Source organism: Contarinia nasturtii, unplaced genomic scaffold (genome assembly GCF_009176525.2).
Source record: "Contarinia nasturtii isolate CC-2019 unplaced genomic scaffold, AAFC_CNas_1.1 Cnas_scaffold_129, whole genome shotgun sequence".
Classification (NCBI taxonomy): Eukaryota; Metazoa; Arthropoda; class Insecta; order Diptera; family Cecidomyiidae; genus Contarinia; species Contarinia nasturtii.
In genome coordinates, this window is record NW_022197486.1 from 6514845 (window position 1) to 6529333 (window position 14489).

The following is a 14489-nucleotide window of genomic DNA, read 5'->3' on the forward strand; positions in this document are numbered from 1 at the left end:
ATGGATGATATTGTTGTTGTCGGTTGTTGTCGTTTGTGTGTTTTTGTTTATTGTTGTTGTTGTTGCTGCTGCTTTTTTTGCGCGTGTGTATGCGACTCGAGAGATGCACGAGATTATGGGTGTGTATATGTGTGTGGGTGAATATGGACTAGGCTGAATGTGTGCGAAACGAAAAAGAAAAATATAAATAAATGTGTTGTTACCTGTTGTATGTGACTCGCAACAGTTAACTATTAGTTGATCGTCAAATTTTGTGTAATAAAGCCGGTCAGTGCATCGAATCCAAAAGTTAGATCTGCTCAACAATTTTTGGAAGAAAAAAAACAACGTCCGAATTATTGAATTTTTTTTATAATTTTTTTCTGTGTTACATTTGAATTCATTTTTTCGATCGGTAGTAACAAGAAGCATACATCATTTCACAAATCTAAATTGATTTTGTTTCAAATTGCAATCGTTTCGCTTGAATTGTTCGTTATTTTTTTTTTTGTATCGTGTTTTAAATTCAATTTTTTTTCTTCAAAATTAAATCGTTTTGAAATATGAGCGATGTCTTTAATAAATTGAATTTTCAACGAAAACACGTTCTACATTTTTCCTGACGTCGTTCCTGAGTTTTTCTTTGATCGCGTGTGTGTGTGTGTTTGTGTGCGCGCGCGTCATTTCAGCTCATTTTGTGTGTGACACTTGAACGTAAGTCGTGTGAATTTTTTTGTTCACTCTAATTAAAATATAGAGAGAAAGGCGACCAAAAGACACACAAAAAAAAACAGAATTCACATAGAAAACATACACACAACAAATATTCGAAAGAAGAAGAAATCTCTCTAAGCAAATTCTCAATTGTTTGCTACCACTGAAACGCACTCGTGAGCGCACTGCAATTTAAAAATAAAATCAATGAAATTTCCGCCGAAACATTGTAACCGAAACATAGAAAAATAACGACAAAAAGAACGAAGAAATAGAGAAATAAAAAAAACAACATATAACAAAACCAACTCTCGCTCTCCCGCTCTCGTTCACATCATTGAAGTAAGAAAATTGCGCGCACAGACTCTATATCAATAAATCACATTACATCGAATTGAGCACCGAGTGACACCAAACCAGGAAATAATTTCACAACCAAAATTATAACCACAAAAGTAAGTTTGTTCACATTTTTTTTTCTCATTGGTTTTCATTTATTTTTCAGTTTCATTAAATTCTTATCAACAAATTATTGAATAAAATCAACGTTTATCAATGAAGATAATAAATGATTCAAAGTTTTCCTTCGATATTTATCTTTATCATTTTACCTCAAAAAAAAGGTATGAAAATAATTAAAAAAAAAATTGGTGGTCGTTTGCAAAATTGTGTAATTTATCATTCGCGCGTGAAAAAAACTGGGCTATGAACGGTTCAAAGAAGTGATAAATAAAATGATCTATAGTGAATTTGTTGTTTGTGATTAAATCAAAATCGCCTTTAAGAGCTAATCGTTAATTAAATGCATCAATTAAGCAGCGCAAAATAAAAGTTCAATTAAAATCACATATTAGCGCCTTAAATGACTTCCCACTAAATCAACAATTCTCATAATCGTTGCGAATGAAATTTATTATTATTCTTTTAAATTTGCACAGTAATTAACGTTTTTTTTTCTTCTTTACATTATTTTATGAACAATTCACATAAATTTAGTTTGAGCAAAGAAAGTGCTAAACAAGTTGTTCTTGTTCACACATGCCATTGCAAAAGAAATAATTTTGCATATGATTCGGTTAAAATCAAGTTATGCACAAAATTTACGTTCATCAATCACGTGCGACGAAATTGTTTTTTTGATTCGAAATTTCTTACTTGGATTTGGCCACACATCCTATTTTTTTAACGCATGTGAACACTTGGACAGATTATAAATGAAACTTCTTATCATCAAAAACACTTGACGATTCAAAATTCCATTTCGTTTAAATTCTGTTGTTGTTGTTGTGTACGTATACAAGCCAGCACTTGTCCCGCGCAATGTCGTGCGATTCAAAAAAAAAAATCGACACATTATCATTATACAATAATCTGCTCTTTTTCTCTGTGTGTGCTGTTCTTCTCTCTCTGGTGATCGTATTTTTTTTTTTTGTTGTTCCCACTTAGATAGATCTGTGGCATAATGAAACGTGCTACCAATAAATTGTTTCTCGTGCAAACATGAATTCGATCGACAATTGTTGATTTGTGCGCTCGCGCCCTGTTGTCACACACGAACGGGTTTTGTGTGATTGGTAACTTTTATGTTTATTTACTTATTGATTTATAGATGATGTATTTACACGATTTCAATTCAACAAGAATTTTTATCACAGCTATATTTTTGTTGTTATTCGAATAATATGACAAATTGATAATTGAATATGGTCATTGCAGCGTAAAAAAACACAAACACACAACAACACCAGTCAAAAGAGACACGGCTGTGATAAGGAAGGAAAAATACAGACAGCGTGAATGTCAATGAAAATGTGTATACCTTCGTAGGCATGAAACACAAATGGCCCAAAGGAATGTGTCTGTGTGAATGGAGATTTTTAAAAATTGGCACGTTTGCCCATCGAAGAACTGACCATTTCCGATAATTTACATTTACTGTCATCCTACACTATGTAACATTCGGATATAGCCGAAGAAGTAAACGAGAGAAAAGGAAAAGAGGATACAAACAAAGAAACATTGTACAAGATGTCTGAGTCACAAATGTTTAAATATGTTTTATCTAATTGCAATCTTGTATATTTCACCCGAAGTGGAATCAATAGAAGCCGCCGTTTGAAAGAAATATGTGTGAAATGAGTCCCTTTTGTGTCGTATGTGTCAGGTTTGTTATTTCCGTTGCATTGGTTATGTTTGTTATTGTTGTTGCCCATAGTGTTTTCGTTTTGTTATTTCAATGGAATTCGAAATGCCGAAATTTCTTCTGAACTAGAAAGTCGGATTCTTTCCAATTCACTTCTCCTTTCGGCAACATTCAACGAAACAATGTCAATTCATAGAAAGTTTTGTGCGTACATGTGTCTCTCTCAGTGTGTGTGTGTGTGATGTGTTACGTGGAAATATTTACGAAATGCCAAAACGTAAGGAGTTTGTTAAGTATTTGAAAGTGAGCGATTCAAAGCGATATAATTCACAACACAAATTCAAGCACACAAATCGCTTGTCGACTCGTGAAGATTTCGAGATGCTTCATAAAGCCAAAAAAAAAAAAAAAAAAAAAAAAAAAAAAAACTACAAAACAATAAATAATATTTAGCAAACGTTGTATTCAGCATACGTCATATATAAACATGTCAATAAACATTGTACAAATGTAAATACAGAGAAGAAAAAAAAACGGCAGTAAGATCACAACCGTTGCCAATTTGAATGAATTTACATACTCATGGCATAAGCATACACTTTTTGTGTGACTTACTTTATGAACGAGTTTGTGTGTGTAGTGTTTTTGAACTAAAATTGCGGAATCGCCGCCAATGATAAATGTAAACATTTTTTATGTTACCAAGAAAACCACAATAATCCAAGTGCAAATTAATATATGGAGTCTGGTGTATTTTTAATTAGCGATTCGCGTAATAGTCGGCACATTTTTAAGCTACAATAATCATTGCAGTGATTTGAGTCCAAAATCTCGAAAACATCCGAAAGAAAATGGATATAAATATAGAATTCGGTTTTGGAAGAGCAATCAATGCCAAAATATCAATTATCGATCTTGCTAATTTACTCGTCAGAAATTGGTCGAACATGATTTGGCAAATGTTTCGATGGAAATGTTTGTCGGCCAATATGTCTGTCACTTATATTCGTTTTTTCCTCCGTCTCTTACTTACTTTCGTTTTGTTTTTCGAATAATCCGCAAAGATTCAAATTCATCACATACTCTTGTTGCGTTGAAAATCTCATCCTGATGAGATATTCCTTTGCCAAACATACGTTATGAAATCATAAATTTTTACTCAATAAATTTGTCGTTCGCTTGCCAACTGCTGTCAGTAACAAACACGTTCAAAACGATGAATAAAATAAAAAAATATTATACCGTCAAAGTTGTCTGTTGCTCTCAATCATCCTGAAATGTGCAACTCACAATTTTTTTAATTCATTTGAAATTGGTTGCAAAATTGCAGGCGACTATTTTGCGCATTAGAAAATGCATATGACGTTTGATTTTGATTCTTATGAGTATCAAGTAATGATCATTTTAATATCCATTTGATCTTAAACACAGGTATAAATAATAAACATTGATCACCTAATAAAATTGCATTAAGATACAATTAATGATGACGACAACAGCGGCGACAACAATAGAGAAAAAAAAATCAAACGAAAGAAAAAATATTTATATATAAAAATATACTAAACGATGCATCATGATTCTACCCTTTTTATTGTTTTAATGTTATGTTGTTGACAGTTGCATTTGCCACTCATTCTTAGAATCATATTTTAAATCAGATAGAAACAATTACAATAATGTACACACAAAAGACAAACACAACAACAACAACAAAAATCGCATAAAATCATCGGCATCAAATCACCGGCTAGTTTGAATTTTAGTCGCAATTGGCATTTGAAATGCGTACGAATGTGGAATAATTTGCTGAAAACGAAATTTAAAATGTGCATTTTTATGAGAGCGTAATATTTATGAATGAAAGGGAAACAAAACACGTTTATCAATCATTTTTAAAATGGAATTTAGTTTCTTTTCGCCGTTTTCCAAATTCCCAAGCTACACAATTATTTGCATAAATTCTTCATTTATGACGAAGTATTTCGCATGATGGCGAAAAAAAACTAGATCAAACTAACAGAAAGTAAGATTGGCTTGATATTTGAGCGATGAATCACTCGATTCAATGGCTCTTGAATTTTTTTTACTAGTTATGATTCAAGTAGCGAATTCTGTCACTTATCTTAAGTGGACATAAAATTGCAAATTTCACTGAATTTAAACATGAAAATGGAATTCAAATAAAAATTCGGTGTACATTTCTGGGTTAAGGGGTGTACCGGTGTCCATTGAGTTGATTGATTATTTTAAAAATCACAACAAATTTATTCGATTGAAACAAATGTTTGTACGCTTAAGCCTACGAGCCCCGAAACGAAATTCATGATTTATTCGTGTGTTGCTTCCTTCTGGCATCGCCGATTATTCTTCTTCTTTTTCTAATTTTCCTATGTGTGGTTTTTTTTCGTTGCTTTTATGCGACAAAAATGCATGCATGAACGAAGTCCATGAACGTGATCTCATTTGCAGCTATTGACTGCAATTTACGAACGATCAATGTGTATATATCGTATACGATTCACAGTTGCACATTTTTTTTTTCGACGTTGCTGTGTATTTTCTTTACATGAGACGCATATCTATCGATGAGACGTAGAGAAGAATATGTTTTTCAGACTTTTACGTTGCTTCGAGATTATCTATGACTACGAAATAATTGATTTTCGCGTTAATGATCTGAGATAAGATAGGCAATATAGGTATTGTTTTTATACATGGGTTATTTATTCGCTTTTTCTATAACATAGATAAAAAATCAATCAATTTAAGCACAAAAATCGACTAAAATAAATTTTGAAAACAAATTTCGCTCGAAATCGACCAGGTATAAGTACCGTGGAGGTTCGTTGTAAGTGCTGCTCGTCCTTGCCTTCAAGCGGCACTTGGCAAATTATACGGAATAGGTACTAGTGAGTGGCTGCCCTTTTCCGGTGCCAATATCCTAGATATAGTAAAATAACACCTCGACTATTTTCTTTATAACATCTCAACGATAGATTATGTTGATTGAAATTTAATCTAGGGGAACATATTAAAAATTCGCAAAAATTGAAAACGATTCATTAATATCAAGACCTTACAAAACGTTGTTTTGTCTAAAATTAAAATAGATATTCAACTCACCAAACATTTTGCATCCGCCACTTTTATCCGATTTTATCTGGCAATTTATTTATTTGTCTTCTGTAGTGTATCATCCCCTGTGCGCTCTTTTTAAACACCGTGTTTGCAATATATGGCATAGTTTTTTTTACAATAAAAAACAAAATGTAAAAATAACAATAACAAATAACAAATTAATAACCGTTTGAAATATTGAACTCGGAATATTATCCAAAAATATATATATTTGTTTATTTGTACGTCACTCAAAAGCCATTGAACGGAATGTAATGCTATTTATACGTATTTTATAATGTAATGTAAACGATGACAATAAATAAACAAAAAAACCGTAACCGACGACTATCGAATAAGATTTGCTATTGAATAGCCTTGAATGGGCCATAATTTCCCATATCCGCATCCAAATTCCACATAAAACTACGCTGACGGCAGCAGCGCCAGTATTTATTGATCAATGATTAATGATTGGCCCTGTTGGATAAACAAAGCAATGATCGTTTCATTAATTTTGTGCTCACACAAAACCGGATTGTACACACGTAAGGGAAATAACAGGACACATAGGCTGATTTTCTAAAAATAAATAGCAAAACCCAAAAAATGGTTGCAAAACTAAAAAAAAGAGATATTTGGAAGAAAAAAATATTATTTTAAGAATTTGATAATAATAACACGTGCAAATAACTTGACACAAATTTGCAAACCGCACATATTTGTGGAAAGATATTTCATGAAACATGTTTTGATTGGATACCGGTTCATAGAAGTGATATACTTGTTTTTTTTTTGTTGTTGTTGGATGATTTGAATGAAGGAAAAAAAATAGTCTTCATTTCTAATAATATAGATCGATTGTGAAAACGATAACCGAACCAGCCAGCCGTGTTGTGTTTCACACTGTCGTTCGCTGTATAAATATACATTCCAATGAAAATATTAATCGAAACGGGCGCCAAATAGTCTAGCGCAATATTGCCATGCACATTTTGCTTACGCAGTTCACAATGAGGATGACATTTACAAGTTGCATTTTCCTTATTGAAAATGCACCATAATATGAATACATTTTTTTTTTCGCTGATGATACCACTATATACATAGTCATATCGTGCGATATGCATAAATATTTATGCAAGTACAGCATAAACGTATATACAAACAACATATGTTACAGTACGAGACATATGATTCGTTGTACGGCATGTGTGTGTGTATGTGCGCTCACGCTCTTTCGCTGAAGGTGCAATTGTCATAGACGTTCACCTTCATAACATACATTTCAATATCAGAAGTCTCTTGTAGAATATATATTAATTGAAGAGAAAGAGAGAGGGATAGAGAGAGAAAACACACCTCACTAAATACCATTTTGTGTATCGTAAGTGTGTAAACGTGCTTTTTTGGGTCATTTTATGTAGTTGTTGTGGTCTTTCAAGCTTCTCTCTCTATGCTCAACGCCTCTCTAGCCATTGCTCTTTTTTTAATTTTAAATTACATTAAATCAACTCGAAGCACTGTTGGATTGTTCGAATTGCACGTAAACAAAATATTTTCTGTGTGGCGATACGGAAGAGACGATTTCATTTTGAATTGAAGAGACAACCGACAAAAACTTATAAGCAATAAAAAACCAGATCGAAAACTGGCAATACCATTTTCGATAAAGAGATACCAAATTATGTTGACGACTTAAAAAACAACAACATTGCCAATGATAACAATAATATTGTAGTAAACAATTCAGATTTTTTTTTTTTTGAAAAGAACGCCATGAATATTCATTACGCAGTCAAATATAATGCTGAGAATCCAAAACAGCCAAACGGTATGGCAGCATGAGTAAACATAATTATGACAGAAATACATGATTAGCATGCGTTTAATTAAATTTAAAAAAAAATATCCGGAATGAAAATAATGACGCGCCACACACAATAATCACTTGATCACAATTATAAAAAAAGATTTATCATATATCATCGGTATAAACAAGTACGTGTTTTGAGTCAGACATGCGCGTTCGTTCGGATAATACCAAAAATATACACACGTTCAACATTGATTCGGAACTAAAAATTGACATGATATTATTGTTTTGGCTGTTGTTTTGTAAAAATTTTTATTTTTAGTTCCTATTCAAGAGACACCTCTTCGCACCTGTCAAGACCCATATCAAAGTTCGCACATTTTAGCCACTTTCTATGGCTATTGAATTTAATTGAGTGTATGAATATTTTTTGCGTATTTTTTTGGAGGGGTTATTAATATCTGAATATTTTCAGATTGACGTAAAATACAACAATTTTAGGTTTTTTTGGTTCGTTTTGCCCATTTGTGTGTATTGGTGATATGGTTAAAGGTGTTCGGTCAATACCATTTACCACCTTGCAACCAGTGTAAACAGTATGTTTGTTTTCTTTTATTGTTTCAAAAAACAAAACATGTATCGTTGGATGTTATATGCATGGTGTATGCAACCAAAAAAACAAGTCCAATGTTTTTTTAACTCATACTCTGTATGCATTTTTGATTATCATTTTATCTATTGTTTATTCATGTTTAAGTGGGATAATTTGTTTGAAATGAATCGACAAAATCCATTTTTAGTTCGGCTTAAGCACACCATGTCATTTTATACGTGTATCTTTTTTCATTTAACGGATTTACTCAAAATAGCTAATCACAGTTTATTACTCGACTGTTTGAAGGTGCAATAAAATTTTGATTGTCATTGGTCTCTAGCTCTATCTCTGTGTATGTGTGTGTGTGTGTTTTTTTGTGTTCCGAAAAATTCCAAAACAACATAAATTCCAAAGCAAAGTAAGATAAAATCTCAATTGTTCTAAAATCAGATATACCATTTTGATGCTTATTTATCAATATTTTAGCAAAACAATTTTTTTCGCGCCACTCAACACCGCCACTGATAAAATAAATTATTCAAAATTGTGTTTGCCTTGTTACGTACATTGATCCAATTGAAAAAAATGTTGCGATTGAACAAAAAAACTAGACACATAATCTGAATCAAAAAGTCAACGACAAAGCCTTTTGTACTTTGTATTTTAGGCACATAATAGGAATTAGTTCAGCATGAAGATGACACAATAGCTATTTTCAATTCATTTGGATATTCGCAGTGCTCAAATACCATTATTTAAAGTGGCCAATGAGCTAGTACAAATCATTTGTCAATGTGTGAATGTGTTGTTCAAGTCGATGTGTCCTCAATTAAATTATTCAAAATTAAATATATGCTGCTGTGTCGTCGACATACAGTAAGAAAATATGCACACAGAGGGTGTGAGAGAGAGAGAAAGAGAAAAAAAGCGAACAACAGCACTACATAATGTCAATCATGGAACAAGTGCGTCAAATGATCCTGTTCAGTCTCCATTCATTATTTCGGAAGTATTATTATAAGCGGAAGCAAAAAATTTAGACCTAAATTGAAAATTGCGTGCTAATTTTCGAAGGAAACAACCGAATAACCAAACACACGAACACTTGCCGGTTCAAAGCGTACATTTATTAAGTAATTTACATAATTGTATTGGCCATTTGAACCAATTTTTTTTCGTTGTCGTCTCGTTCATTCACTGTCTCACACATCTTGTTAACGGATCAACTTCTGATCGAATATTGTTTTTTTTTTTAATGAAACTTTTTTAATGTTTATGTGTCAGTGTGTGTGTCATATTGTGTGATGGATAAACAGCTGAATGACAGCAATTCGTCAACAGTTGATGTCGTAGCTGAGATTTCAGAAAGATACGAATTACGCATGTAAAAAGCAACAACAATAAAATACAAAATCGGCATCAGCTACGTATGCAGAACGAATTTTATCGACTTTTTGGACGTAGATATGTTGAGAAATGGGCAAGAGAAGCAAAATTGTGGCACGTGATCATATCATGGAACGGAATGGAAAATAATTTGACTTTAATGCCAATTTTAAATTTGCAATCCTCTTGATGCGCTTTAATTTTATTATCTTTGATAAATGTCATATGTGCATGTGTTGAACATGCATTTTTTTGTGTGGGTATGTGTTGAATATTGCACACCCACAGTCCGAAGCAAATAATGAAATGTACCGTAATTTATGAGTGATCGTAAATGTGATGAAATCGGCTTTTTTTTATATTGTTATCATCGTCGTCGTCGTCATCACCTTTTGTCGTAAATATTTATCATACCTTAACAAATATGTGATATCCATTAAAATGAAACGAGTTTCATAAAGGTATTTAATGCGTTTTCACAAAAAAAAAAAAATAATAATATAAGAAAAATTGCATTTCAATGTGTGAAATCGAAATATAAACGAAAGTAAAGAAAATCATCAGTTGATCAACCTTGAAACAATAAACTTGATCTTTAGTTATACAGTGTATACGGCACGTTGCCGCGTAGAAATGACAACTATTCGATTTAAATAATTAATGCCGCATATTTTTATCTCGTTCATTTTGCAAGATACTTATCACAATATAATTGCAAACAATACCCAACAATAACAATTGTTTGCATTTCAGTTTGGTCTATTATATTCTATTTTTGTGATTGCATTCAATTTCGCACATTTTGTACTAAAAACATAAACAATTTCCTAAACTCTTCGGAAGTGGTAGCCTTGCATTTTAATCTACGAATTGCATCGTGAAAACATTTAATTTTTTTTTTCGCTATGGCAAATTTAGTCGTTTCAATTAAAAACCGTTTCCCACGTCATTCGCGCATTTTGACACATTGATACACACCTACTGTGCACAAGTAAGAGAAAGAAAGACAGATCGAATGAAAACAGACAGAAAAGATGAATTACGCTAAAAGTGCGCTGATAATCATAATATAATTGATCGAACAACCGCTGTTCACGAACCAAACAAATGCAACGGGAAACCATTGTGAGAGAAAATTCAACAGAAGAGAATAAAAATGAAAACGATCAGATTGAATCAGTGGCATTTTTTTCTCTTCTCTTCTCTGTGTGTATTCACTTTTAGCGGCGCTTAATGCGCTTACCTCAGTGAGTTTTCAGATAGTGAGATTTTCGACTGCATTCAGAAGCAAGCGCATGAGCGCACGTCTGACCTCCAAATCATTGGAAGTGAAAAATTAACTTGGCATTTGATTTGCGACTCAATGAAATATTGCATTACATTCGTGCAATGCAATTTTCACAGATGATGAGAGAAAAAAAAAAATATTTCACGAAAAAAGAAACACAGAGAGATTGTGTCTGACTTTAGAATCATTTTAAGTCGAATGACTCGAAAATAGCCTTAAGGTAAAAGTCAATTTCCGAAAGCCGTAAATTGGATGTCGCGCGAACACATACACATCATGATATTGACATTTATTATTCATAAATTTAATCGTGTTAAAATATGAGCAAACAACAAAAATTAACGAAAACACCTTCTTCTTCTTCTCTTTTTTTCATATTTTCTTTGCAGAACTCAACGTTGAATTGCCGAGAAGAGTGAACAGCATTCAATCGAAGACGACATGACCGAACAAATATCATTATTGCTGTCAATAGAATTTAACACATAAACAGCAACAAATTAACCGACAGAGCACTTCTAAGTCGTCGATGAATCAGTATTATAAAATAGAAGCACACAAGCAATAAACGATACAATTTAAAGGCGAAATTCTCCATATTCCGATCATAGTCGCGATATTACCATTATACAGTTACAGATTTGAAAATAGAGAATTACAATAGCAGAAACAAAACAAAAACACTGTGATATAAGTGATATTAATAGAACAAACTCCAGAAAATAATCAATTTTTTATTTGCGCTAATTTCGGCCGCACGCAAATTCCTCAAATTCAAATCCAACACATTTACACACATATATTTTAATTAATTAAGAAGCCAAAATGACGATAACAAAACCCAAAGAGATGATAAGCGACGAGAAACAAACCGAGTCAATCGAACAAACAAATAATCACAAGCCTGACGGTAAGTTTTTTTTATCTTTTTATTTTTTGATCGTCCCGAAAGAGATTCGATGGAATCTTTTGGTTTTTTTTTAAGTTTATTTGAAATGTATTTGGAATTTTTGTTATATCGACCAAAACCAATTTATGCAGTCAAATGAGAACAATCTATCAAAGAATGTTGGAATTGATCTTTAAATATCTTAGTTTTTTTAACCCTCTACCGACTAAGAGCGCCTTCAGGCAGATTTTTCTCAAATGCTATTTCAGTTTTTAATATATTTTGGTATTTAGCTTTAAGCTTTATACTTATTATTGGCAGTTATTAATGTTAGAAATTTTATGGAAGGTCCGATTTTTCTGTTTCGACTGTTGGAGGATTTAAACCATAACAAAACAAAACATCTAGTTTTTAGATGATCGTTAAGACTAAACATTCGTTAAAAATTATTGCGACTTAATATCAGCCAATTTATGCGGTTGTCTGCTGCCAATTTATGCGGTTTTCTTGTTTAACAACAAATCTATATCTATCGAATTCAACGAATTCAAGCAATATGTTTGAATCGATCTATCATAGTTTGTTAAGGTTGTAAAAATATTTAATTTATAGATCATCGTTAAGACTAGATAAATATTCGTTGAAAAAAAAATTCATCGGGACCAAATATCAGTTTATCTGCTCATAAATAATCGCCGAATTTAATGGAAAAATTTGTTTTTCAAATTCTGGCCACAGAAGAAGCGTTCGTGCTAATTTTTTTGTTAAATAGCTGACGCACACAAATCTTACCAAATTGAGGAGAAAACAACTGACACAGCCACTCACTACCCGCATTTATTCCATATAATTTCTTAAGTGCCGCTGCTGAATATAAGACAGAGTTGCACTTACAAGAAAAATGGCAAATTTCTTTGCAAACCGATAAAAAATCCAAAAAATAGTAACTGAATAATTATTTTTTTTTTCTCAAAAAGCTATCGAATTATAACAAAAGAAGCCACAATATCTTGTTTGGAGTTGAATGAGTAAATGCGAAATAGTTTCGAAGACGGAAAAAATAATTTCGTGAAATGATTGCATTTGGAATAAGTGGGTCAATTCAATTGTATATTTTTGCCTAATACGATCTCATTATTTAACACTTGCAGCTCGCTTTCGAATTTGATTGAATTATCTTAAATTTTCTATGGAATTGTTCGTCTGATATAAAATTAGGCTAGTACTTTTCCCCTTGATGTCCATTGAAAAGGAGATAAAAATTAGCGATTGTCCAAAGTACACTTTGTGTGGATAATTCCTCGTTGACTCAATGACACGATCTCTTTTTTTGCTTTTGGAATAACAAACACTGCCTCTTCCCATCGAGTTTTTACAAATACCTTCGTGTTGACTTAGTTTTGGGGTTAATATATGTTAAGTGGATAGTTTCCAAATTTGGTGGATGTCAATCTTACTTAAGAAGCTTACTCACTTTCATTAATATATTTTGCTGGCAAAAGCTAATGATCGTTTCCAAGAAATCAACATCAAATTACTCATAGATGAAAAAGTGACCGAGTTTGAGCCGCCAAAAGTGAATGTGTGTGTTAACGCGTACATCAATACAACTAATCTAACTGAATTATAAAAGTATTGAATAAGCCGCAATGTTGTCCTTCGGATTGATTTAAAATTAACTGAAATGCGACGGTAAATTAGCGATCTATGTACAAATCCATTTCGAATAGAAATCTAATTTGTAATAAATACAAACTTGAGAAAGTTTACCGCAGAGAAAAAATGATCTTGAGATCGTACTCAAAAATATATTATATATATAAGTCATGTTTATCTATACACAATGGTATTTGCATAATTCAAATTTTAATTCGATAAATGAAAACTGTATACGAAAAACACGCACAGGCCACAATCAAAGGCACGAAATACAAAACGCTATAAGCATAAAGTGAACCGTATTTGGAGCAAAATTAAGACGTAAAATATCGCTTCTGAGAACGCTTAAACAATTACGACTATAAAAGATGAATTGAATTAAATACGTGAAGTGAACATGATAATACTCAAATTGAATACACTTGTTGAATTGAATGGGCGGTTGTGTGTGTGTGTGCGTTCTTGTCGGATTACCACTTTAAATTATATATATTTTTTCATTCTTTTGTTCGTACCTATTATAAAAAGGAAACGAAAGTCATTCACTTATTGTGTTATCTATTTTTTTGAAAGAAAATCAAGTGCAATATGCATTCGCAAGTACTTGCGATATTTACCCCAAAGCTTTTATTCGATAGATCTTTATGACAGAAAACAGTGTTTTTGATTATTTTAATAGCCGAATCTATTGGAAAAAAGAACGAATTAGTCAAGTTTTTATTATTGAAAGAATATATTGATTGGTTTTACTTACATTCCAACAAAATATTTATCCAATTTATCCACCTGGTTTTCCGTAGAATGATTCGAGTTCTTTCGTTAAATATTCCTTACCTGGTATCGTCCTCAGTTCATGCGTGGCTTTCTTGAGCAAGTCCATTGGATTGGAGAAATTTGCTG

General features: G+C 32.2%; 1 protein-coding gene across 2 annotated transcripts in view; it reads left to right on the top strand.

Annotated features, from left to right (window-relative positions):
- The first annotated feature begins 460 nt into the window (after window positions 1–460).
- LOC116350236 (putative inorganic phosphate cotransporter) overlaps window positions 461–14489 on the top strand; it is a 39436-nt gene continuing 25407 nt past the window's right edge. Inside the window, exons 1-2 of one of the 2 annotated variants that reach the window (XM_031781984.1) lie at window positions 461–1148; window positions 11431–11951. In XM_031781984.1, the coding sequence (XP_031637844.1) occupies window positions 11867–11951 (85 nt within the window). In that variant the 5' untranslated portion in view covers window positions 461–1148; window positions 11431–11866. Of the gene's footprint in view, window positions 1149–11242; window positions 11262–11430; window positions 11952–14489 lie in introns of those variants that run through there. The other variant, XM_031781991.1, reaches the window with a different exon arrangement.